Here is a 26,897-nt window from a genome sequence, read left to right as displayed (position 1 = left end):
AACTCATGCTGTTATCTATCTATCATAATTAGTTCCTTGTCGTTCTATTAGTAATACTTCCAATTTAGTACTATGTTTTTGTATGGTTGCTAGCTTTTGGTCTGTTAGACTGTCACTTTGTTCAACGAATGTGTATCCTCTGCATTAACTCAAAAAAAAATCTTTTAAGTTAATGAATTTCAATTGTCTGATTTTAAACAAAGTCAATCTTTTAATATTAGTGCGGATCTAGTATGTACGAATCTTAAAAGTTAAAACAGATAAGATGATTAAGATACATTCACTCAAAAGATTATCTTTTTGAGTTAATGTGGAGGATACGAATTCGTTGAACTATGTCTAGCTTTTCTTTTGGATACTTTGCCTTATATTCTTCTTTTGAATACTTTGCCTTGTATTCTATGCGTTGTAAACTTGTAATGGTATCTTGTCTTAAATGAATCAGGCGTGAGCCTTTTATCAAAAAAAAAAAGAAGAAAAAAAGAATGAGAAACGAAGTCGAAACAATAACGGCAGGGTCAATTTCTAACAGATTCACACCTTTCAGGGTATAAGCGTAACAGTCAAAAGTAAGAAATAAACAAAATCAAGCAAAAGGAGAAAAATGGAAGAAAAAAAGATGCATTTTTCCCCGCGTAGAGCTCCTCGTGAATTCAACTCCACTAAAGTAATTAAAAATTTGAGTTTGGACCAGACCGTTCGATTTGCACTCGCAAGAATATTAAAGGGACCCTAACATTCCATCTCTGGCCGGATTGGCCCAAATTCTAATCGAACAGTTCATATATAAACACGAAATTTGGGTTACTTTAGGGATCCGAATTCACTGCTCGTCGCACCCCACCTCGCTGTTTCCTTCTCCCAAGAGAAACCGATCAAATTCCTTTCTTTTCCTCGACATTCTGACCAAACCCGCATTGTATTGATATGGATCCGACCGTCAATCAACCGGAGAAGGCCAAATCGGACGGTGTGCACCCCCCTGCCGAGCACAACATCGACATCAACCCCCCGTCGGAGGAAGTGGCGCCTCCCCCTCCTGCTCCGTCGGATCAAAAATCGACGGTTCCTGATGTCTCTATTGCTTTGGAAACAGACGCAACGTCGACCGCTGCAGTTCTTGCTTCAGCTAAAAGTAATTTCTTTTGAATTTTGTTCATCCGCCTTGTTGTGGTTGATTTCGGTTTGGAATTTTTTTTTTTTTGTAATTTAAGTAGATTTGATTTGATTTGGCTAGGTACTGTGGAGACAGTGAAGGATGCGCTGTGGAGGTGGGGCAAGAATGTGAAGGAAGCCAGTGTTGTCGCTCAGGATCTTTCTAGAAACACGTGGCAACACTGTAAGTACATGATTTTGCGAACATGTTTCTCAATTTGATTTTGGTTGTCTTGCTCTGTATGTCATTATACTGTTGATGCAATTTGATTGCTCGAATTTAGTTACAAGTAGCATGCAAGACTGCAAGTACTGTTAAGAATCGAATTAGGGATCCAGAATGAATTTTTATCATTTCATTTGGTAAGAACTCAATTCAGTAAGTTCACAAATCATTGATCGATATCTTCTCAGTAAAGGGGAAAAATTTGCAAAGCATTAGTTTCTGATGTCCATGAACTAGGTTTGGTGGAAGCAAACTTGATTTTATCCCAAATTGTGGATTCGTGAAAACTAATTTGCAGTTTTGATCAGAATAGTTATTTCTTGTGTACTTGTTAGGAGATTAGAATAAGAAAGGAGAAAATTTCATGCAACAATATCTGTCATTATATCTTACCACTATAATATAATCCTTTCCTTTCCAAATATCTTGGTGTTAATGCTTTCTAATGCCACTCGGAAGTTAGCTGTTACCAAATTGCTATAAAATATATGGCTATATGCAAATGACTATAGTTGCTTTTATGTGGGTGGCCCAATTCTTAAATCCCCCAAGTTATATTAGGATCAAATTTTTGGTTCACTTGCTAGTTGCCAACCTTGCCAAGTTTATCCTATACTCTTTTATGCCATAAAATTGTTTAAATGCAATTTCACATAAATCCTGAATTATGAGGTATCTCTAGGTTCTGGTGTTTAGTAGGGATGAAAATGGATTGTGTTGTCTTCTACGTTGTCAATCCTATCTAATATAGTCGGGTTTTCAACATTTTCATTCTGCTAACCAATTACCAGATGAAAAATTATCCAGCCCTAGTTTTAATTAGGCAATTGATTTTTGCAAATTTGGCGGGTTTTCATTGAAAAAAAATGTTAACAAAACACAAGCAATAGTCAATTATAAATGAAAAATATAATGTACTTTAACTAACAATAATATAGAGCAAGTTCTAATTAAAAATTTAAATATAACATATACCATCTTAGTTTATAATGATATTACTTTTTGTTATATATAAACAAATTTGCCTTAAAAAATAAGGTACAACAATCGGGTCAGATTTTAGTTGACTTTCTTTCTTAAAATAAAATAGGTATACAAAATTTGTTTGTTGACTTGATCAAAATACAATTTGTTCCTAACCAATTAAATTCTAAATCTGTGATTTTTTGGGTTGGGTCATTCGGGGTAGTCGGGTTTCACACAAGTGTTCAGCTCTATAGAACTGTTGTAACTGGTAAGGCATCATGCTTGAGATGTAGCTATTTTATCCGATGTTAGATATTGGTGCATTTTATTGTGTAATAAATTTAAATTCGTTGTATGAACATCCAGGCAACTATGTAGTATGTACTGATACACTTGATATGATAGAATCCCTTGCCAGATTGCAATGATGATTATTGATTTACTTTCAAAATTTGAATTGAACTAGTGATATATATATAATGCATGTAGAAACATAATAAATTGAATTAATTTTGCCCTGCTCATTGAGCTAATTGAATGTCAAGAATTTGTACCAAAGTAATTTTTGGTTGACTTTTGGGTTATCAACAGGCATTCAATTTAATAGACAGGCTATGCACATACCTGATAACTTTTAACCTTGGTTTATAGTTTTCCCAACTATTTCAAATTGTTTTTGGAAATTATTATCAGAATTGGGATTTAAAAGTTACATTTCATAATCAAATGCCTCTTTATATTTATAAAATACATTCCTTCTTCAATTTCTTTTTAACTTATTATTGTTCTTGGTGCAGTGAATACTGGTCCAAGTTTTGTCGAGGCGGCCATGGGAAGGATAGCTCAAGGCACAAAGGTAATAGCAGAAGGCGGCTATGAAAAAATTTTCAAGCAAACTTTCGAAGTATTGCCAGAAGAGCAGTTATTGCAGTCTTACGCATGCTATCTCTCTACATCTGCGGGTCCCGTTATGGGAGTGCTCTATATTTCTACCTCTAAGATTGCATTCTGCAGTGACAATCCCTTGCCATACAAGGCTCGTGGTAAAACAGAGTGGAGCTTTTACAAGGTATCTCATTTGTCCAATGACCCGATGTTTTAATTAGTAGATACCAGTTAGCAGTAAGTAAAAGGGGTGTTCAGATACCGAATAGCCAAATCGTATCCGGATATGGATTTGGATACAAATACTTTAAATACGGATAGATACCGTGTATTAAACAAATACGGAAACAGATCAATAATTAAACAAATACAGATATGAATACAAATATAGTCTGGCTATTAAAATAAACTATTTGTTTATCACATGTTTTATAAAAGGTACAAACATTAAATACACGTTCGTAAAAATTAACTGCATAATATTTCCATAACAAACTTATTAGTAAAAAAAATTTAAATATTAACTAACATAAATTAATCACTAATTATTATTATATTATCTGGAGCATTCCGATCGGACGGTTACCTTTTAAAAAAAAAAATTATTATTATATTATTAGTCAAAATGTTCCAAGCAATTATAAGTCTTAATTGATGAAACATGAGTAGATATAGTTGAGTAGAGCTAAAATTAATTGGGTTTGTAACAAAAATTTACATTATAATTCAAAGTCCAAATCAAAGTGATATATGAGCCTTTGTATCCGTATCCGCTTCTTAATTGAAAATTCTATTTGTGTCCGTTACAAAATATCCAACCTGTATCCGTGTCCATATCTGCAAATATCCGAATCAATATCCGACAATTATTTGGAAATTGGTACAGATCTGGATTGAGATATGAATGGATAATATCTGATCTGTTTACATCCCTAAGTATCGGTGAGGTCTAGGTGAAGGCTACAGTGAACAGCAGTAGCTATATCGGAAGTACCCTAAATAATATATGTTAAAATAATTTAATTTTATGAATATAATCTAAATCATGAATTAGTGTAATAAGTCTTAAAATAAGTATCAAACTCTTATGAAGCCATAGTTCAGAGTTTTGATATCAATTTACTTACCACTCCATAATACACCACACTTTTTAACATGAAAAAAAGAAAAAAAATTTTAACAAGATGCAAATCCTTTTCTCACAGTCATTGTTCATAACTGTTAACTCGTAACAAATTATGCACTAGTTGTCGGATGAAGAATCCTCTTAAAAATGTATAGCAGACCTTGTGTAGCTTAGAGGACCGCTAAAGCCACAACGTGCTATCCTCTATAGCAGACCTCTAGAGTGTTATAGCAGTAAAACTTTAGTTTTTCAACTTTTGTGTGCCTTTAGGCATTTAGAATCCAAAACCTCCATATGTGTTATATCCAGGGGCATATGCACTTGGACTCAATGGGGGCTAATTGCCCTCCATTTATTTTCAAAATCTGATGATTAGATATGTTTTTTATTATATATTTTAAGAATAAAATGTTGTGGGGAGTGTAAAATTGACCTCCATTCGCAACATGAAAATTTTATATGATCGACCCCCATAGCTTGAATTTCGGGCTCCGCCCCTCGTTATATCCTGCTATTTTGAACATTGGTTTTCCTACGAGCACCACACACTGACAATCCTGTACATGCCTCTTCTCTTCTTCATTTAAAAAAAAATGCCACTTCATCCGGATGAAATAGATGAAGAAGTAGTAGTTTAAGAAACATGTGCAAAATCTTGGAAGGAGTGTTTCGTTTTTAGTTTTAGCAAAAGTTCATATTAAAATGTCAATATACGTGCAAATCAGCTTTGAATCTAATAGCTCACCAAAGAAGAATTCATTTATGGCAGGCACACAACTATTTTTTTTATCTGCAAAACACACATCGTGCAGTATATTTCTTGTCAAAATACTGTAAAGTTATTGTTAGTTCTGAAATATGAATTTAATAAACAGGTGGTGATACCACTGGATCAACTGAGAGTGGCAAATCCATCAGGAAGCAAGGTGAATGCTGCTGAGAAGTACATACAGGTTATCTCCTTAGACGAGCATGAGTTCTGGTTCATGGGTTTTCTTTACTTTGACAGTGCTGTAAAAAGTCTAGAAGAAGCTGTTATTACTGCTCGCAGTCTACGACCCTAGACCACCTTTTAAGTAGAAACAAAATATGGATATGTTTCCTAAATAGTTGTATGATCATTTAGGTCTCTGTATTACAGTTTCTTCTTTTACCTCTTTTTTTAAAGCATATGTGATGTGGGTTGTGGGCTTGCACGTTGTGAAGTATAATCAGGTGTTTTTTTTTTTTCTTTTCTTTTGATTGTTGGAATTATAACATGGAAAGATCTATAGGGATTTTTTTTTTTTTTATCTTTAGAACTTTTGTTTTGTATAGGAGCAATAGTTTAATCTGAGAAAATTTCCTGAAATCTCTTCTGTTAGTAATTCTAGGCGCATATTTATCTAATAAGCTTTCCTTTTTTTGTTGAACTACGAGAGAACTTAAACGAATCACGCCTCAAAAATGCATGAATGCTATTTGCTGCATGACTGCATCCATGCAAACACTGTAATTGCATAACCAGGCGACTCCTTTTATTATTGCTTTGAGGGCATTCAACTTTTGGTGGTGTTTGGTTGAGGTCTAAATCATGGAATAAGGGGTTCAGATAGGCTTCTGTTCTCCAAAGACCGATTAACTAGTGAGGTTGGAACTTGGAAGTCTCGTTACTATTCGTTCCGATCAGGTTGGAAGTATTTGAATATATTATTTGCAAAGGAAAAGGATGCCTATGATATCACACATTGGATTCGTTGCCTTGAAATCTTGCAAAGTCGCAATAATACTATTGCCTTTTGTTTCTACTTTCTCCTTTACAGAAAGGGGGGCCTTATTATTCATGGACAAAATGATCTCCGCCTACTAGCTATCCCTTATTAGAGGCCATCTTTCGGTTTAGCTTTGATATGAAACGACGCTGCTCCAACTGCTTGTTTTCAGGTGGTTTATTTCCTGTGACGTGACTCCCTGTTTTTATTGTTTCCTGATTTTGTATTTCAATTCTACTCGAAATTCCAATGCGATTACACCGCACCAATGATAGTGTCACATGTTAAACATTAGAACTCTTAATATAAAAAAAACTTAAAATTAAAAAGTAGTTTAAATAGAAATTTAAGCAAGCTAGAACGCATGGCCCAACTCTTGTCTTGTTTTGAGCTTTGAAATAGTCCGGCTATAGTCCGGCTATAGAACATACGCAAGAGGACGTGGTAGTATGCATAGCGTAGATTAGTCAGTAATATATATAAATATTTTTGTTTTTTAAAATTCAAATAATTAATTAAAAACATATTAGTCAGTATTACATATCAATATTTTTTATTTTAGAGTTCAAATAAATTAATCTAAACGGTTCAAACGTTATCTACATAAAAGTGCACTTGCAAACTAAATTTTACATTTTTTAGACAAGTAGAAAAAATAAAATCACTATTATTGATCAAATGATTTTTTATCTATTTAATTTTTTTTTTAAAATATAAAATTTGATCTACAAGTATATTTTTACATGAAGATTATTAAACAGTTTAGATTGATTGTTTTGAACTTTAAAAATAAAAATATTGATCCATAGTACGGATCATTATGCACTATGCATAATACCATACCTCACTCATATATTTTAACCATATTGTTATTTAGCTCTCATATAAAAATAGATTCCTATTTTCCTCTTCTAATAATTGCTTCGCTCATTCTCTCCAATAGGCAGCAAAAGTTATAGTATGAGTGAGTCTATGTTACTATGCATATCACGGGTCGTTACCGTGCTACGGCTCTATATTCGAGTTTTCAAATTCTAAGGGTCGATCCGAACCGTTCATCTTGTTCCCCATATTAATATGTATTTGGAGACCAAATTTTACATTTTTTGAAATTTTTTTACTACTTTTTTAGATATTTAGAAAATCACTTGATCTGAAAATTCTGGACCATCCAAAAACAGTGATTTTCAATAAATCTAAAAAAATAGTAAAAAAATTTCAAAAAATGTAAAATTTGGTCTCCAAACACATATTAATATGGAGAACAAGATGAAATGTTCGGATCGACCGTTAGAATTTGAAAAATTGAATATAGAGCCGTAGCACAGTGCCAAATCGTAATATGCATAGTACCATAGACTCACTCTTAGTATTATAATAATTTTGCCAGTTGTAAGTGATATTATTTCGATAACTGGTATATTTATAATTTTTCATTTATACTAGGATGCATTAAATTTAACCTTTTGGTACAACAATTTGAATGGGATACTGGGAATGCAATAATAAATGGTTAGTAGTTATAGCTCTACAGAAAATAAAAGATCCATCAAATATCAGTTCCATGCATTAGACAGAAAGTATTAGATAGCCAAACAAGACTCAACAAACATGAACATAAAAACTTGTATATCAGAACTTGTCCGACATAATGTACCATTCTTTAATTCTCAAGAAAAGAAAAAAGAGAAATTAGAAGAAAAAATAATAATAACAGAATTCATCAACAAAATTGCAAAAGAGAAGAATAAGTTTTCTCTTCTGATCTACTGATTCCAATGAAATCGGTCAGATTTATATCCCGCTTTTATCAAAAAATATATATATATATTTTCTCTTCTGATCCTTTATACCTACAATCAGACAATAACAGAAAACACATACCTTTTAAATCAATACTATTATGGTTTGATATCCATTCATTTCAAAATGGATGTCAGATGCACTCCCACGTAACTTTCTGGATTGAACGAAATTTGTAATGTGCCTCCTCATACTAGTTCATCTAACCTTGATAAGATGTGGTCTCTTAGTTTACGGTCTTTCCGAGAACCAAATTAATAAGCAGTACAATGGCAATGCCCTGCAAGACCCTCGAGATGGTCAGGTGACCAATAAGTCGCTGCCACCTGTAAGTTTAACCAGTGGAAAGCTGCTGGTAAAGCCTGTTAATTCACATCCAAACTCATTTTCAATTTCTGCAACATGAAATTACTTTAATAGTAAGAAAAATAACCATTTGCGGTGCCAAGAACAGGTGCTGCTGTATATCTGACTATTATTTTTTTTGTAGCACTTGATTCATTCTACAAGTCAGATACTTCAATTGTCTCATAGGAGTTGCTAAACTTATATTTTGATCCAATCACGTCACGCTGTCTCTCTTTCTTCCAAAAAAACACAAAGTAGAAAGTCTGATTTTGGCCCATGTACTTTTGTAATTGGGTGTCTGGTTAGGCCCTTGGACTACTGTACTTGGTTCTATCAAGTGCCTACCAATATCATTTAACAATACTGATGGGCACATGTAAGATGCTGACATGGCACTTGTAGAAGAAGAAGGTGAAGCATAGGGTTACATACAGTTCCGACAGAAAAAAGAGATCGTGCAAAGACGTTGAGGTCCACCTTTGCCAATTTCATACACCATAAGGGGAGGTAATTAAATTAAGAAGAGAACAAGATGACAGAAATATTAGGTTTGATTGTTTATTGGATGCAGGAAACAGAGTGTGACCTAACTCAAACAAGTGTAGAACTAGATTCCGGAAGTACAAAAACATAGTCGATGACCAACTTATTACATGCTTCCAAGTTCAGTGGCATAAAAAATTGTGCCCACTCCTTAGAGTCGATCTGAAGTTTTGAACCGATATAAACATAGGCTACAGGACTATGCATAGCACATATTGGTCCATATTATGGATCAATATCTTTATTTTCATAGTCCAAACAGTCGATCTGAACCGTTTAACATGATCTCCATATGGAAATATACTTGTATGATCAAATTTTACATTTTTATTTAATTTCTTTTTACTATTTTTCAGATAGGCAGAAAATGACTTGATCTAAAGATTTTCAACTACTCAAAAGTGGTGATTTTCTACCTATCTAAAAAAATAAAAATAAAAATTTAGTCTGCAAGTACATTTTCATATGAAGATCATTCTGACAAATCAACTATATAGACTTTGAAAACAAAGATATTGATCCATAGTACAGACCAATCTGCGCTATGCATAAATACCATAGCCTATATAATATGTGATTCAAGACTCCAAAGTAATTGGCTTATTGCACCACACAGCACAGTATCTACAACACTACCTCAGATTACATATAACCAACATACCAGTTCTCTTCAGCAAATTCATTTTTCTCTTTTGTTGCTTCCTCCAAAGCAAACTCTTCCAGTATTGCCCTTTGGCGTTCATTGACAGACCTTTGAAAAATTATGATATATACATAACTCACAAAAACTTTGCACTTAATATAAAATAACAAATATACTCTTTTAAGCTTCAAGTTCAACATATTTGCATTTTATTATCAGTGAGAGTGACTCAACTAAATTGTTAAACTTTCAATAATAATAAACTTACTTGCATTCTTTCAGTTGGTACTTGGGGTTTGACTAAGCATCGACAACTGCTCAAGAAAAGTAGCTAAACTTTTTTTTTTCATTTTACTACCATAGTTCATAAAAAAAATAGAAAGAAATTATTGTATTTTCAAAATTATGCCTCACCTAATGATCATATATTCACCAGTACGCTAAATATAGTGAGGGTGATGAAGTATGAATTTCTTTTATTTACCCTACTCTAAAATATTTCTGACTATCATAGATTGACTAGTAGAACACAGTTCTATTTCTCCATATAAGCGAAAAAGGTTTGCACATTCATAAATTTTATTTAACATAGTAGAAGGAAAGCATGGCCATCAAATTGATTAATTTTAAACATAAGTATGGTTTTAGGAGCTTACGAGGGGAAATGTACACGGAAACGTACGTATTGGTCACCATAAGATACTACAAATCGTGCTTCTTTAGGGCCTCTAGGCAATCCTGCAGACATCATCCTCTTAGTAAATTTCATAAATAGTTAAACACACTGTAAAATAAGTGTATAACTAACAAAAAAGTTTAGGTGCTTCTACCTTTACCCCGTAAAACCACATATTGCCCCGGTTGCACACCTTTTGGTATCTGATATGCACACAAGATAAGCAAGCAGAAAATAACATGTTCATCCATTATATATGTATGCAAAATATGTGCATTAGATTGACCTTTGTTAAATTGAGACACAAACAAGAATTCCTAAAATTCGAAAGAATTAGGCAAACTACTTTGCGCACCGTTAGTTGTGTTTTTCCAGACAACGTTGGTACTTCAACCTTACCACCGAGAATAGCCTGAGTGAAAGTTATACGAGTATCCACATAGATATCTGGACCATCTCGGACAAACACAGGATCCTCTTCCACCTACAAAAAGTTGAGTATGGTAAGATTTGTGTATAAAATGCCTAGATAAGATGTAACTAGCCAGTCACAACATATGAGAAAAACATTGCAATGCCATAGATTCATTCTAGTATAAATGATTTCTGGTTGAAAAAATGGAAAATGAAAAAAAAAGAAATTCCATCTTTATCAAATTGAGAATTTGTTTTCACGAGGGGTATTCAGACTTCTTAAGGAATCTGGTATAAACAACATGAAGGATCCTGTTTATTTTGACAATACATATAATCTAAGAGTGAGGCTATGGTACTATGCATAGCACAGATTGGTCCATACTACATATCAATATTTTTGTTTTCAAAATCCTAACGGTCAATCCGAACCGTTCAACATGGTCTCCATATGAATATGCACTTGTGAACTAAATTTTACATTTTTTAGAATTTTTTTACTATCTATTTAGATGGGTAGAAAATCACTGTTTTTGGATAGTCCAGATCAAGTGAAATTCTACCCATCTAAAAAATAGTAAAAAAAATATAAAAAACGTAAAATTTAGTTTACAAGTACATATTCATATGAAGACCATGTTGAACAGTTCAGATCAACTGTAAGGACTTTCAAAAAGAAGATTTGAGTCCATAGCGCGGGCCCATATGCGCTATTGATAGTACCATAGCCTCTCTCATAATCTAATCTTACTCTTTCCTAAAAAAGAAGGACGAGAATTCAATCGTGAATTCACGATTTTATTCTGTTTTTTTTTCTCTTTCAGAGGATATAAAAAAAGGAGATTATAACTAACCTCCAATTTTATAAACAGATTACCCGGATTAACACCTTTGCGCCCGTTATTTCCTACCTCAGCTACTTGAATTGTGTCCCCTGAATCAACCCCTATATCCAACAAATTTCTCATATTTGGTTGAAAACTGAAAACACAAATTTCATATGAAAAATTATGACTAGAGGTTACAACATACCAGCTGGGATTTGAATATTAAAAGTCCTTGTGCCATCGACCACCCCCACACCTTTGCAAACTAGACAAAAATCCTGGGAAAAAGAGGCAAGTATCATCACTTGATAAGTAATAACACAAAACGAAAAATCAAATAATCGATTGGTCTATTTCAGAATTTAAACCTTGATTATTCTCCCAGCGCCTCTGCAGTGATCACAAATGGTCGTGAACGGAAAAACAGTCACCTGATCAATACACCCACCAATAACACAGCAAATTTTAGGGAAAAATAAATGTCTTTCATACAAAGGATATGACACAATATAAAAAAACCTACTTTTCCTAAACCGTCGCAATTGGGACAGACATAACGCTTTGCATTTACTGAGTGGCCCCTACCATCTGCATGATAAAATTGTGGTAGAATCTTAACTATTAACAGTGAGAATTAAGTTTATGATGACAACAAAACAAGTAATGTTATTTTTTTTTTCACTAACCGCATGAATCACAGAGAACCTTTGCTTTAAATGAGCATTGCTTCGTGGTCCCTTTAGCAGCTTCAGCAAAAGAGAGTTTCAACACTACCTAAATGATTTAAATAATGCATCAATACCCAAAATTTTTGTCAAGGACATAAAATGGATATTCAATTTTAAAGATAAGGAACCAAAAAGCAACCTCTATATCATCTGCATAAGCATCTCTCTCATTCTCAAAAACCTAGATAAAGAAAAAAAATTAAGGAAAGCTGTTAAGTAAAAAAATAATACCAAAAATGATGAGAGATTAAAATAGAGATATAAACCTGTGAAAATATTTTATAGAAATCATCAGAGAAAGGGTCTCGATTTGTTCTACTACGGAACTCTCCTGCATCATTTGCAGTGTACCTCATTTCTTCTTCTCCACTAGACCTCTTTAACCACAATAAACATACAAGTTTTTGTTAATGAAAACACCAAGTTGGTTCAACAACCAAATTTTAATTAATGATAACAGACTGAAGTTCATACTTGGTCATACTGCGCTCTCTTGGAAGGGTCTCGCAATATCTGTGTATAAATCAATATTGACAAACAAAAAGTCTCAGCCCGGTTAGCATAACTCTGTTTCTTTTGCTTGTAGAAACATAAAGAAAGCTTGCCTCATAAGCATCTCTTATCTCTTGGAACTTCCTCCTTGCTGATTGACTATTGTTTGTGTCTGGATGATATTTCTTGGCAAGCTATGAAAATAACAAGAAATAATAATTCAAAATGTACCACTATGTATGCGCATTATTTTGGAACTTTGGATGAAAGGTCCAAGTTAGCTGTTTATAGTCCACTCTACACATATTAAGTGAGGGAATAGAATTTGTGTAAGTGTTAATCGGTAAGTATACAATACTAGTGCACAAAATGCATGAAGCCATGACCCAAGTTGTTGGAGTAAATTTTCAGAAATTTGAATAGTTAAAGAAATTAATTAAAATAAATCAAGTTGAAACAGTATTAACCAGATCGTGTAATCATCTTTATTATCTATTTAATAATCAGATTAAAAAATGGTAATCTAGATCAACTAAATTAAAATTTGATGCACGAACAAATTTTGCTATTCCAATTGTGACTTGAGATATCACCAAATTTAATGTCAGAAAATAACAATATACACATAAGATTGTTCTTTGAGTTTTCTTTAATTTAAGTTTCAACACAAGTTACTCACAGTGAGAAAGGCCTTCTTGATGTCGTCTTGTGAAGCATCCCTAGATACGCCGAGAACCACGTAGTAATCCTTTTCCATGGCACCGCGTGGAGCTATGAAAAACGTATACAGGGGCGGAAACAGAAAATTTAGATTGGGGGGCTGAATAAGTAAGTGTCATATAATTTCATTTATGAAGGGGGGCAATAGTATTAATTTCTGTCAAATATTAGAAATTAAAAAGGACCAAAATGATTTTTTTTTATTCACATAGGGTGCTTAGCACCCCTTGGCTTATACATCCCTCCGCCCCTGAACGTATACAGAAACATTCAACGGTACTTTGTGCAAAGGTACTTAAAAAATAATTTACAAAAATAAAGAAGTACCAGTTGCATGAAAGGCTTGGTTTGTACTAAGAAATGTGGCTCTGAGGTAGCTCTGGCGTCTCCCAAAATTATACAAGTCATTGTAATTCACTGAAATAATCACAGAAAATTATGAGATTTGCAACCAATTATCTAACATCAATATATCAAAGTAAAAAATATCTATTCAACTCCAACACAAAATATCCATACTATAACAAATCTAAAAAAATACTGAAATAGAATAAAGTAAAGGATCAGTCAAGAAATCAAACAATTACATTGTAAAAGATGAGAAATCCCTCTCACAAATTTATGAATCTCTCCAGTTTTGGCTCCGACAAGACCCAATGCTGATCCCTTAATCTGCAACAAAGAAGGTGAATTCATTTGCATATGCAATTTATTGCTAAAAGGATGTTATAAATCAATCAAACCTTCTCCAGTCTCCACATTCTTATGTACATACACAACTCCAAAAAATTCAAAATATGGATACATTAACAGCATATATGGAAGAGAGTATCAGCTTCATTTTCGACCTTCAACCAGGATTTCATATTTCTCGTTTCTCAAGCTCCCTTCCCGGGGAAAATGCCAATTGAAAAACAGTAAGTAGTGATAATAAGATATGGCAAATTGAAAAAATTACCTTACTGGATTGAAGCAGAAGAGACCTAGAGGCGAGACGCGTGCAACCAAATAGAGACATCCGCGACAGACTGAGACGATGAATCTCCGATGTCGTCGCCGGAACCGTTAGTCTGCATGTACAACAGGCAAGGTTGCAACTCACCGGAGAAAAGCAGACTCCGGGGGTTTTACCAGTGACTTGTCGATCAAACTAAAGATTTAGTAAGACTCCGAAGGGAGGAAGCGGGGCTTGTTGTTGTAGAACGGGCCGGGCCGGATTGAAACAGAATAGAACAATCGGATCACAGTTTTAAGTCGGTCAAGTGCAAAACGGGACGGTCCTAAATCTCAGAGCATCTGTATTGGGAAATAAATCTGCTACGATCATAAGGAGTCTTTCATTGATTTTGAGATTCGTGCATAAAAAATAATTTCTATAGAGATTCCTACAATCCAAAAAATAAAAGGATGGATTTGAAATTTTATGACCCTAAAATCCCCTTAGGATCGTAGCAGATTTATTTCCGTAGTATTGATATATATTTTCTGAGGAGAATTCAAATGACTCTATTTTTTGTGTCTCCATTTTGTTTTCATTTTTGAAAACGTTAATAAATAAAAATTAAAATTTTAAGCATCAAAATAAAACTGTTAGATGTGATATATGTTATTTTCTCTATTTGCTCATAAAAAATATTCCATTTTGATTTTGTTTTTATGTGAATTAATTATTTGAAAAATCAACGTCTATAAATTATCAACATTAGTATGTTTTTACAAGCTCTTGATGATAATCAAAATAAAATTGAAATGTCACAGTTTTTTACACGTGCATAGATAAATGATGTAAATCATATCCAATAGTTCTATTTTAACTTTTAAGTTTTAAATTTTGAGTTATTAAAGTTCTTAAAATGAAGGCACAATAGAGATACAAAAAAAAATGAAGGCATTTGAATCCTTCTCATATATTTTTTTGTAATTTTAAAAGCACTGTGTCGCTTTCTATTTTATTTTTTTATTCTAATTTTGAAATATAACATAATTTTTAATTTAGAAAGTTTTTCTTTAAATAAATCGTTTTCTGACAAATTTATTGACTAGCATTTTCTCTTTCATAGTAATAATTGCTAGGGACCATTATGAAATTAAAGTAAATTATGCGAGTGTAAAAGTTTAAAAAATTAATATTAACTTAATTTTTTTATTTAGTGCTTGTCAATTTTTCTTAATTATACTAATATAAATGCTCTTATGTTATTTTGGATCGTTCTGTTATTCATTTTCTTTTAAAAGAAATTATCAATCACTGAAGTGTTTAAAGCTGTCATTAGCATTTCTTTTTATTTATCTATATAATAATTTGTAAATGTCAAAAAAAAAAATATTTTATACAATTTAAGAGGATGAAGTTTTAAAAAAATAACAATTTTTTTGTTGTTGATAAAAGTGGGATTGACCCACTGATTTCATTGAAACGAAATCATTCAACATATGACCAGTACCAAACAACTAATGCATGATTTCTGAAAATGTACTTACATCAAAAACCACACAAAAATATTCAGAATCTGTAACGGCTACATAGTAAACTACATCACAGAGCAGATGCCAAAATGACATGTTCCTAAATAAGAAAAAATAACATAATAAAAGTATCTATTTTATATTTTAAAATCTATGTAAAATAAATTTGTTAAATCCAATTACTTCAAATTGTACTTTTTTTTATTAAGGACGATATCATTCAAATATATCATATCAATTGATTTTTTTTTTTTATATTGACCAGTGGTTATTGACAAGCCATTAATCAAATTTGGCAGGCGATTGACTAAGATTTGAGAACCAACTAATCAAACTGGTACATATTTGGCACAAAAGTATTTAGCGGTGTCAATGAATGCGATAAGAGTATAATGGAAGTATTTTCATACTCATATTCCCTAAATATTAATCTTATTCATACTCTATTTTTTATTTATTAAGAATTGGTCTTACTTTACTTTATTTGTAACAGTTAAAATTATCAAGTAACTAAGTTACTAAACGATAACAGATGAATACCAAATAATATTAATATAATAATTAGTTTTATTATATTTTACAAATAGAAAATAAAAACTCATTTATTTACACATTTACAACTTACAATTACATTACTAATAAAAAAATGTGCAATCAATTTCAATTAAATTGTTTTTTTTATAAAACAAGAAATTCAAAAACATAAATTCTCTTAGGACAAATTCAATTATATAATTAATAACAAGGCATGCAAATAAAAGTAATATGTTTAACACTTTTCTTATAACAAAAACATACACTAAATAACAAAAGTACATCAATAATTATTGCTTGAACATTATCACGCAAATATTTTTCACCATCACTAATTATTGCCCTTACTCATTATCACGCAAATATATTATTATATATTTGTTTTATATAATTATTCTATAGAGTAACAGGTACAAAATAGCTCTTATTTGTGCCGTTACTTATTTAGCTAATGAAAAAAAAAATATACGATACTCATATGGTCTTACCCATACCCAATAAGCCAGAATTTTTAAATATACTATTTGTTGAAAAAAAATAAAAATAAACCCTTTTTTTGAAAAATTCGACTTTTGCCATGACCGTATTCTCTAGGTGCGGACCCTATTCGGGGGCTGCATCCGCTAGATACGGTCTTCAGTAAATGACTCCGTACATAAGGGATGCGACTATAGCAGAAATCAAATTTTTCAGAAAAGAGGATTTTTTGATTTTTTTTTTTCAACAAATAGTATATTTAAAAATTTCGGTCCAATAAACTAACGAAAGAAAACATTACGATACTGATTTATGAATACAAATTGAATAAATGGTTAAAAAATATCACGGACACCCTTACATGTACCGCTTTCGACTAATCAATTGATCAATAGATTTAGTCAATCGTTTTTTCACAACACTGAATTTTATAAGTTGCACAGTCTGGATATGCACTTGTTAGCTCTTACTATCGGTCTACTATTTATTTATTTTTGAAGAAAAGCCTATTATATACGATGTCAAAAAAATAAAAGGCTTACTGTTTCTCAAAATTGGTATCGTCAGATCACAGTATAATACCAATTATGGATTTTATTAGTAACTTTTTAGTAACAATTATAGATTTTTAGACTCATGTAACTAGACCTAGTGCGACGGTTTTATAAAAAAAAATTTATCAATCAAAATATATGTTAGTAGAATTTCCACTAACTTAAAAAAAATATTATAGATATTATTAGTAATTTTTGAGTAAATGTTGAAGATCAAGCCACTCAATCATTTTAATATTTATGAGATTTTTTTCTATTTGGATTTCAAATATGAGAAAGCTTTGTTTTTGTCACTAAATCAAAAACTAATTTTCGAACTTTATTAGTAATTAAAAGATATTTTTTGTTTAACCTAAGCTTTGCAATGTATAAGACTTCTGTTCTAATAAAATACAAAAGCGAACTTATAAAATTTTGTCCGATTATATACATTAATTGATCAGAAAATTTAACCAAATTAAAGGGACAATTCCAAAACGGCATAAGTGAATTTCTGTTCATTTTTTTATATAAACAGAATAAACATTGGTGCGAACCTTATAGCAGCAGTATTTATATAAACTAATACAAAAAGGAAACTCTTATCTTTCCTCCATGCAAAATTACCCTATTTACAGCGACTTCCCTCCAAAGTCCGAAGTCCAAATCCCATCTCTAATTAAAGCGAATCAGGTCAATGTGACTCAAACCATTAGATGGTTAACGCGTCACTTTACAATTCTTTAATAAAAATTCAACCCTTTATACTATCTAAACCCAAAAAGTATCCCAAGTTCAACAGTCAAACTGTAACATTTTCCGGTCAAACTCGCCGGGCCATGGCCGCAGTCTCGTCCTCCTCCTCTCCGGTTGCTTCGACTTTTGAACCCGACACACCCCCGAGACAATCGAAGGTAACTTTTGCACTGCTATGCTTGCCCTTGTTCGATCCTTCGCCGTCGGGTTTCCTAAATGATCCCTCTGAATCACCTCGCCGGTTAGTTATCCATGCTGGGGCTCTAGTTGAGAAGGTTCGAGTAATAAAAGATGGCCACCTCTCTGAACGGCCAAATCGAACGCTTCTCCCCATTCGGATGCTTCCTTCATGGTAACCCCGCCTAGAGCTTGCCTCTCCTTGGCCGGGGAATGAGTGGAGACTCCTCGCTCGTTTCAATTGTCCCGAATTAGCGATGATTTCTTTCCTGATATGATCAGGTAATCTGAGAGTGAACTTGTCGACACTCCTGACATCTGGAGTTATTGCTACAGGTGGTGCTGTGAGAGAATGCCCGGTTGAGTGGGAACGAGGAAATTTCGGCTGTTGCCGTACCGATTTTGCACGCAGGGCTCGCCTCTGGCTCCCGATCCTCTCCAGCTCAATTGTCTCTTGCCTTCTTCTCGTCTCATCTCCATGCTCATCAACATCAATTACCACTACTGAATCGGGTTGGTTTAATGGGCCCTGTGTCCCTTCGACATGTGTCAAAGTACTCGACTCGGCTCCCTCTTCGGTTTGGTCTGATGGTTGGTTTGGATCAGGAGTTAGTACGCAACGGCAAACCGGACATGTGACGTGAGACGAGAGCCATTCATCGATGCAATCAGCATGGAACACGTGGCTGCACTTAGGGAGGAGGCGGATATTCTCATCATCTTCAAACTCACACAAACAAACGGCACACTCGAGCGTTCCCTTTCCAATTTTGTGCTCCTTCACCTCTGAGTAAACCATAATCGGAAAGGTCTCTAGCACAGCTGCATCAAGACCCCGTTGCCGCCTTGACCGTGCCATCGCATTAGCCAAGGCACCACGAACAGATGCGCCGGCACCACTGCCATTGCTGCCACAATTTCTGACGAATATAGAGAAGAACCCGAGGAAAAAGAAGGCACAGATAAGAACTATTATCAGTATGACAATTGAAGGATTAAAAGAATAATTATTGCCAAAGTAACTATTGTCGTTTGATGGCGGCGATGATTGCGCTTGTATTGCCGGCGGAAGTATTACCAGAAGAAATACCAGCATCAAACCGAGCGAGTTTCCGCTAATGGCGACTGTGTGGCCATCAGTTCGCCACATTTTTTTTTTAATTATATGGTAGCTTAAAGAAAGAACGAAGATAAAGGAGATAGTGAGGAGAAATTGAGGTACTAAAAAAGAGGTTGAGATGAAGGCCTCTAAAAGAGGGAACTCAAAGCCGTGGAGCTGAAGTATGGAGCACGCCAAGTCAAAGTCTCATGTTTGAAAATTAGAATGCATTAGAATTCAGAATTTGGAAATATGGTTATGGATCTCATAATAAGTCCTAATTTGGGATTCTTTTTCGGTGTTTGGTTTCAGTCCTGACAGAGTTGGGCATGTGGATTCTCGTCATTTGCAAAGATTTCTCAAATTACAAATAAATAAATACTAGTAATCGTGTCCGTGCACAGTAACAGAAGCAAATTATGCAGTAGAAATCATTAAGCTTTTTAATAAGAAGGAGAGATAATTTAAATCAAATTTGTAGAGAAAAATAGTTAAATACTATATTTATCTACAAAATAATACATGTGAACTCTAGCGTAGTGGTAAGAATTTTGGCACCAACAGAACTCAACTGGGTTCAAATCCCACCTTCAGCAGAAAAAAAGAAAGAAAAAGGGTGCGCGATGCACAGGCTCGGTCCGCAGGTGCCGTGCGTGGTTCAGAGACGCGTTCCACGGGTGCGGCGCACGGTCTACGGGCACTGAGATCATATGCGGCGCGACCAGTGCATACTTAAGTGTTGAAGCTCATAATTTGAAAAATTCATCTATGTGCGATCTAAAAGTTCAACGGTTGAGCATCATTCCGAAAAAAAAAACATAAAATCGGGATCCTTACAGGATCTAGACATTAAGCTCCTTAATAAGGAGGAGAGATATTTTTAGTATAGTTATACGGGTGAGACTATGATAATTTGCCTATCGCATTTTGAGATTTTTTTTATCCATATACATTAATAAAATAAGAGTTACGAAAAATATAAAGAGTGGTTGGTTTGTAATATGTTTATAAAGAATGAGATCAACAGTCTTGATCCAAAGTTTTTGAGTTGAGATCATTAGTCCCAATTCAAAGTTTTTTTTATTCAACACAACATAACAACGATCATTGATAGCAAAAAATAATATTAAAATTTTGAAACCAAACTAATGATATGTTGCAAATCAAACACTTTTTATTTTCGTATCTCTTATTTTATTAATTTTTATGGATAAAAAATTCTCTCAATTTTGACCCGTACTATGATTAATATTTTTATTTTGAAAATTTAAATAATCAATTCCAAGTTTCCAACGGTTGAACATGATATTAATATAAAACTATATTAATATATTAAATTTTACATTTTTAAAAAAAATATTACTTTTTTAGATAGGTAGAAAATTATTGCTTTGGAATGATTTAGAATCTTTAAATCAAGTGATTTTCTACTTATTTAAAATAAATAAAATGAATTAAAAAATATATAAAATTAATTATGGAAGTATATTTTCATATAAATATTCAGATTGTCTATTTAGACTTTGAAAATAAAAATATAATCCGTAGTAGAAACCATAATGACAATATATGCATTTAATTTGTGTATTAAACGTTTTTTTTACGTTTCCGAATCAAACTCCGAATAAAATGCAAAAAAACGTATAATACGTTTTAATCACCGAATAAAACGCGAGTCACAAATTATTTCCGAGAAAATGCAAAAAAAAAATCTATTTTTTTGGGTTTTTTTTATTTGTTTCTTTATTGTACTGAATCATTTTCAAATTATACTCAAATTATATCCAAATCATAAATTTTTGACCCCGCCAATCGAATACGAACTATTCGTTTATCACTGTGGTAGAAACTAATATGCTCTATACTATAACCTCACTCTTATTGTAGTATTAAATATAATTTTGCTACTCCGTCTAAACATGTCCTCGTCCACTTTTTCTGAACTTAATTATCCGTGCAATCTTAAAACAGAAAAGAAAAAAAAAATTAAGTGTTCACGAATTAAATCTGAGTAAATGAACTGCCTAAATTAGGCTAAACACACAACAAATGTGATTTCTAACGCGGTTGCAAATCAGTAAAGGAATCTTCATTCTCCACCGTGAAAAAACCACCTCACCTCTTTTTTGTGGATAAAATATCCAGAAGAACTGAAGAATTGCGTGCACAAGACAGCAATATCAGTATATCACATTATCACCTCACCAGCAGCATAAATGTACCGGCAGTGGTGCTTACGTGGCAAATGTGTTTCTTATTGGACACTGTTTGAATTAATGCAAGGGTTTAATTTGGTCTGTTTCGTCATGGTTTGGGGTATCGTCTCAGGAGGCGCTAGTTGTGGAACGCCAAACTGGTCTGGTCTGGTCAGATTTATTTCCGGTCAATAAATGGCAGCTGATTGGTCTCGTGTTCTAGAAAACCGATGACGGAGATGATAACGGCCGTTGGAGAAAATGACGGAATCAGTTACGCAACTGAAACATGAGAGGAGACCGTTGCTCACTAGAATTGAGAATTCGCATCTGCTACGATGGCCATAAGTTCTTTCCTGGCACTACTCTGTAAAGGCTTCGTGTAGCACCACAGCATCCCATGCAAATATGCAATACGGTGTCACAGTATTACGGTACATACAGTCCTAAAGACTAGTACAATGAAAGCGACACGGCGTAGGATCTCAATTTGAGGAAAAGCTGTGAGAACGGAACCTTATCTGCAGATTTAGAATTTTCGTCCAGAAAAAAAAAAATATCGAAACGGGCAGAAGCGAAATTAAAAAATTTAAATAAAATGTCTAATTTATGAGATGTAATATGTAAAAAAGACAAAAATAATGTGTTTAGAGTGGAAATTGAACCCATTACCTCGCACATAACAACTAAAATTCAAACCATTATACTACCAACATACATTTGTTATATTATAAGGGAACTAGACTATCTGAAAGTTCAAAAAAAATTAAAAATATAATTAAATTTTAATATATATAATTAAGAATTTTAAAATCATAGGTGGCTTAGTATCCTTGATATATACGTAGATCCGCCCTTGGAATGAGATTTAAATAGCTAATCAGGTTAAACTAATTAACTAATTGGACACTCGATAAAAAAAAAAAATAATACTTTGACTTATATTTTTCAATGCCCTGACTTGTAATTTTTAATGTTTTAACTTATAATTCTAATTACCAATAATAATTAAAAAAAATTATTTTGATTTTAATATTAAATTTAATTTGAATTACAAATCAGACATCCAGAGAAGACAACAAAATCTCCAGAAAAAAAAAAGTCGATCACTATTAATAAATTACTACTAAAACTCAAAATTAAAGAGACGGTCGGCCCCCCTGTTACATGCTGGATCCGCACTGCTTATCCACTTAGGGAGTTGCGAGTATTGATCACAAAAATCTGAATAACAGAATCTCTGTAACAGTACGTCACTGTGTAAACTGTAAAGGAAGGTTTCTAGAGAGAAATTTAATATGAGGAGAAAGAAGCAAATACTTTCCTTGCCAGCGCTTCCGGCGCCTTAATCAGTGAATGCGTATCCTAAGCATTAACTCAAAAAGGAATCTTTTGCATTAATTAATATCAACCGTCTGATTTTAAACGGATCTAATCCGGTCTCTGTTTATGATATAGGGATCCCTTTAATATTAACGCGGATCTAGTCTGCACAAATTTTAAAATAAATATGATGATCAGGATTCATTAACTCAAAAGATTCCCTTTTGAGTTAATGCAGAGGATACGAATTCTTAATCAGTGGACAATGATGGCACGTCACAAAAAAAAATTAATCAATTGAATTTGGTTTTATTTTATTTTTTTGGTACTTGAGAATATGACTATAACAGTTAACTAATGCCTTTTTTGTTGTATGGCGATCATATAAACGGAATGCCTTGAATGAAAAATCATCTTAATTAGATGTATTTTTCCCCAAGCAGACGACCGTGATGTATGAACACGAGTACGCCAATATCTGAAGGTATAACCGCATTGATTTAGCAAACACTAATAAATTAGTTAATATATTATTGGCTATTTTATTTTACAAGTAACTTGTAATAACAATCAAGGCTCATGCTCATACTAAGACTTGAGGAAAGTATTTTATATGTGGCATCTGTTCATTTCCTAGTTTTTTCATGGTCATTAAAGGATGGCGCGCCGCCACCTGGCATAATGTGCTAGGAGAAAACAACAGCCGATAACCGTGGGATCAAGATCAGAAGGGTCGGACAGCACGACTAAATTTTATTTGAACCATTTGTCTCAATTGCATATTGACAAGTTTCTCTTTATCGGATGGCTTAAATCTAACGGGTCCAGTAAATGACATATGAAGACATTTATTATTTATTGTAATGGAAACTGGAACCTTTCAAAGACCGCTGCTGCTCACAGGTGGACAATTGGACATAAGTGCATCATTGACTTTGAATTTTAATATTTTGCATTTGATGTCTATTCTAGATGGCTCAGAATTGTAAAAAAGGTTTTAATGATCGATTAAACGTCCGTTTAATTGATAATGACGATCAAATCATTACGAATACATTAATCAGAGGTGTGTTAATAGATTTTTCCGATCAATCGGTCGATTATTCTCGATTATTATGTTTATTCTCGTTTAATCGCCCGTTTATTCTAGTAAACATTTATTTTCGTATTGTTTTTTTTTCTGTGACTGTGTGTGATAATAAGTTTCATAAATCCTGTATTGTAGTTGCATTTGTACTTAGATATACATCTAGTATTTTTTATATATATTTTTTCTTTTTACTTTAAAATTGATTAATTCTTCTATTATTTTTATATATATATTTTTCTTATTTACTAATATAATTTTTTCAATTAGTACGACATGTTTATATATGAAATTTAGTTGTTATTGTAAACTAAATTTAGTGATTTTATGTTGGAATGTCTGATTACTTTCAAATAATATGTTATTAGTATTTGAAAAAACTTAATTTTGAATTTATTTTTGTATTAATAAATATGTTACTTACATATGTAAAGTGTGTATGTGTTGTGAAGAAAAAAATAAGTGTAATGTTATATTATAATAATAGAACTAAGTTAAATTAAGTTTATTTGATAAATTTGATGAGTTAAATAAATTATAAATATATACAATAATGAAAGCGATTAATCGGCCGCATAATTCTCATTAATTGACCACATACTGATTCATCACTTTGCGATACTCCATCCATCAGAAGAGCACATATGGTATGTTATTTACAATACTGAAATAGACAATTTCTCTTTCAAAATTTACATTGACAGAAGCTTATGAAAACTCCTATTTCATGCTCCAATTGAAGATTACCAACCAAATTTTTTTAAGCTTATGAGTGAAGGAAAAATAATGAAAAAGAAAATTATTATATATTTTTTTTATTCTCTTATTTGATCATCTCAATTACCTTCATTACACCTCAATTTAAAGAGCGACAAAATATAAGATTTAAAAAGGTAAAAGAGGTTAAAAAAAAATAACTTCTAGTAATCTTATCCTCTATTAAATATCCAACAAAATAAAAATCAATCGGAAATTTTTCTTTCACTTTCTCCATCCAAACAAATACGACGTAAGGTAATTATTTCGCGTAGTGGGATGGTAAGATTATTACTTTGCATTTTCTTCTTCAATCATTTGCGATATTTATCACGATTTGACATTATTCTAGCAACAATTATTTCTCCTTCAACATCTTTCACAACACAGATGGCTGCATCAAATAGTCAATATCATTTTCTATTTTCTGGATATGACAAAGAGTCGATTGCAATCCTTTTCTTGAGCGGGTATATCGCATGACTTTCAAAGATGTATTAAAAATATTTATCCTACTATACAAATAATACATTGAATGAGGCAAAATTTAAAAGAATATTACAGGAAGAAAATTTCTACAAATCAGAACATAATTTCCATAGACTATCTGGTAAAACCTGAGATCGTTAATAGGAAAGTCGCACACGACAAGGCAGCTAACAAATTAAAATAAATTTGGTAATTTCACTGATGAATTTCCTGCAAATATTAATTATAAAAGGTAAAATAACTAATAAGCCTGAAATATACGTTTAAGTTCCAATTTTTCAATTTAAAATTTAAAAGTCAATGATTTGAGTTTCCTGTCACATGTCCATATCAGGTCAACAGAAATTCTTTTGGTTAGTTATTTGTTCCACACATTTAATGCTTAAAAAAAACCTAACTAATCAGATAAGCACTTTGTTATTATTGATTATAAAATGAATAATTAAAACGTGAAACAACGGTGAACAGGTGCCAACCACTTTGGACAGTAAGAACCATGCCTAACACAGTTTACAACACATTGCTTTCTGTGTGGTAGAATAAAAAGAGAAAGAATGTAGAGAAAAGATTTGGGCTGGGGTCCTAGTTCTAGATTTTGATTGCACCATGACATAGAAAGATACTGGTAAGAAATTAATATGCAAAACACAAGTGGGTACCACTATTATTTGGATTCATCCTATGGGCTACATAGATTAAACAAGTATAATGATAATATATATCAGGACAGGGTAAGCGCATGAACTTACTTAGAAGAAGAAACTGGTTTTTGATGTTCCACTCAAAATTCCAGTGTGTGTGGATTTTTAAGTGTCCAATAGGACCAGCCGAAGGAAGCTTTATTGAAAACATCCAGTTGAGCCCTTCCAAACATCTGATATTGGATTTTAGAGGCATTTAATAACATTCCATTCATTTACCCACTCCCCTGAAAATTACAGTAGATTAGTATATGATAGTGATGGAAATAGTTGTAGCAAACTAGGAATTAATGCCATCTCATTCCAAATCTTCTAGAAGTCAGGTTTATACAAAATTGTTTTGATAGAACTGTTGATTTTCAAAAAGAAGCAAAGTGGAATAAACAATCTATAGGGAATAATGTGGAAAGTATCTATCTGATAGTAATGAATAACTGCATCTAGAGAAGTATGGAATCATCACTAAGACTAGGTATCATTTCATATTATACAAGGTATCTTGAATTTTTATTTTTATTTTTTGAGAAAAAAATACCTTCCAAATCCGAACTTGATGGGTGTCTTTTTTTAATTTACCCAATCAAAGTTTTTCAATTGGTCGGTTATGGGTATTGCATACAAGTAATTACAAGTAAATTATTTTAATTTGCATACTAGTAATTACAAGTAAATTATTTTAATTTGGAAAGGTAAAAAGTTTTCATTAATATCATGTTTTCAGCACTTACTGGGGTCCAAAGTGCTTTCTTATTTCACAAGCTGCGGTACATGGACTTACATATAGAGCGGAAAAATAAGCACGGTGGAGCTGATTTCCTTACGGAACACGATATACGTGTCGGTTATGTAATGTAATTTGCATGTTCTGTACTGTAATCATTTGCATACAGTAATTATATTTAAAAAATTTGACACGGCACGCCACGCGAAAGATCTAATCACGGCATAACACAGCACGCGGTCACGCGAATCATGTGTAATTAGAACCATTATATCTTGAT

At 32.7% G+C, this 26,897-nt stretch overlaps 3 protein-coding genes and 1 long non-coding RNA gene across 9 annotated transcripts; 1 reads left to right on the top strand and 3 right to left on the bottom strand.

Annotated features, from left to right (window-relative positions):
* The first annotated feature begins 837 nt into the window (after positions 1–837).
* On the top strand, positions 838–5,701 carry LOC144553104 (GLABRA2 expression modulator-like). The gene is made up of 4 exons (XM_078301189.1): positions 838–1,135; positions 1,238–1,339; positions 3,145–3,416; positions 5,234–5,701. The coding sequence occupies exons 1-4, from the start codon at positions 928–930 to the stop codon at positions 5,420–5,422; spliced, it is 771 nt and encodes a 256-aa protein (XP_078157315.1). The 5' UTR covers positions 838–927; the 3' UTR covers positions 5,423–5,701.
* A 2,020-nt stretch (positions 5,702–7,721) lies between these two features.
* Positions 7,722–14,474, bottom strand: ATJ1 (DNAJ heat shock family protein). 6 transcript variants are annotated; one of them, XR_013511319.1, is made up of 19 exons: positions 14,262–14,468; positions 13,891–13,975; positions 13,631–13,720; positions 13,263–13,354; positions 12,697–12,777; positions 12,566–12,604; positions 12,358–12,468; positions 12,231–12,272; positions 12,050–12,137; positions 11,887–11,951; positions 11,732–11,794; positions 11,569–11,641; positions 11,391–11,482; positions 10,478–10,606; positions 10,277–10,325; positions 10,103–10,184; positions 9,465–9,554; positions 8,120–8,274; positions 7,722–7,962 (listed from the first exon to the last, which is right to left on the bottom strand). XR_013511319.1 is itself a non-coding variant. In XM_078301185.1 (19 exons), the coding sequence occupies exons 1-18, from the start codon at positions 14,319–14,321 to the stop codon at positions 8,139–8,141; spliced, it is 1,431 nt and encodes a 476-aa protein (XP_078157311.1). In that variant the 5' UTR covers positions 14,322–14,468; the 3' UTR covers positions 7,722–7,962; positions 8,120–8,138. The 6 variants fall into 6 exon arrangements, 5 of the variants coding, with proteins under 5 accessions (XP_078157311.1, XP_078157310.1, XP_078157313.1 ...); XM_078301185.1 differs by having other exon boundaries at positions 8,120–8,238; XM_078301184.1 differs by having other exon boundaries at positions 7,722–8,238; positions 14,262–14,474.
* Positions 14,475–17,808: 3,334 nt separating this feature from the next.
* LOC144553101 (E3 ubiquitin-protein ligase ATL31-like) lies at positions 17,809–19,524 on the bottom strand. Its single transcript, XM_078301183.1, has one exon. The coding sequence runs from the start codon at positions 19,394–19,396 to the stop codon at positions 18,137–18,139; it is 1,260 nt and encodes a 419-aa protein (XP_078157309.1). The 5' UTR covers positions 19,397–19,524; the 3' UTR covers positions 17,809–18,136.
* A 5,659-nt stretch (positions 19,525–25,183) lies between these two features.
* Positions 25,184–26,385, bottom strand: LOC144553100 (uncharacterized). Its single transcript, XR_013511318.1, has 2 exons — positions 25,945–26,385; positions 25,184–25,405 (listed from the first exon to the last, which is right to left on the bottom strand). It is a non-coding gene; the product is annotated as an uncharacterized LOC144553100 (long non-coding RNA).
* Between the last annotated feature and the right edge of the window lie 512 nt (positions 26,386–26,897).

The sequence above is a fragment of the Carex rostrata genome, chromosome 4 (assembly GCF_964058835.1).
Source record: "Carex rostrata chromosome 4, lpCarRost1.2, whole genome shotgun sequence".
Taxonomy (NCBI): domain Eukaryota; kingdom Viridiplantae; phylum Streptophyta; class Magnoliopsida; order Poales; family Cyperaceae; genus Carex; species Carex rostrata.
The sequence above is the reverse complement of the archived record's forward strand: the minus strand, read 5'-3'. Positions and strand labels throughout refer to the sequence as shown.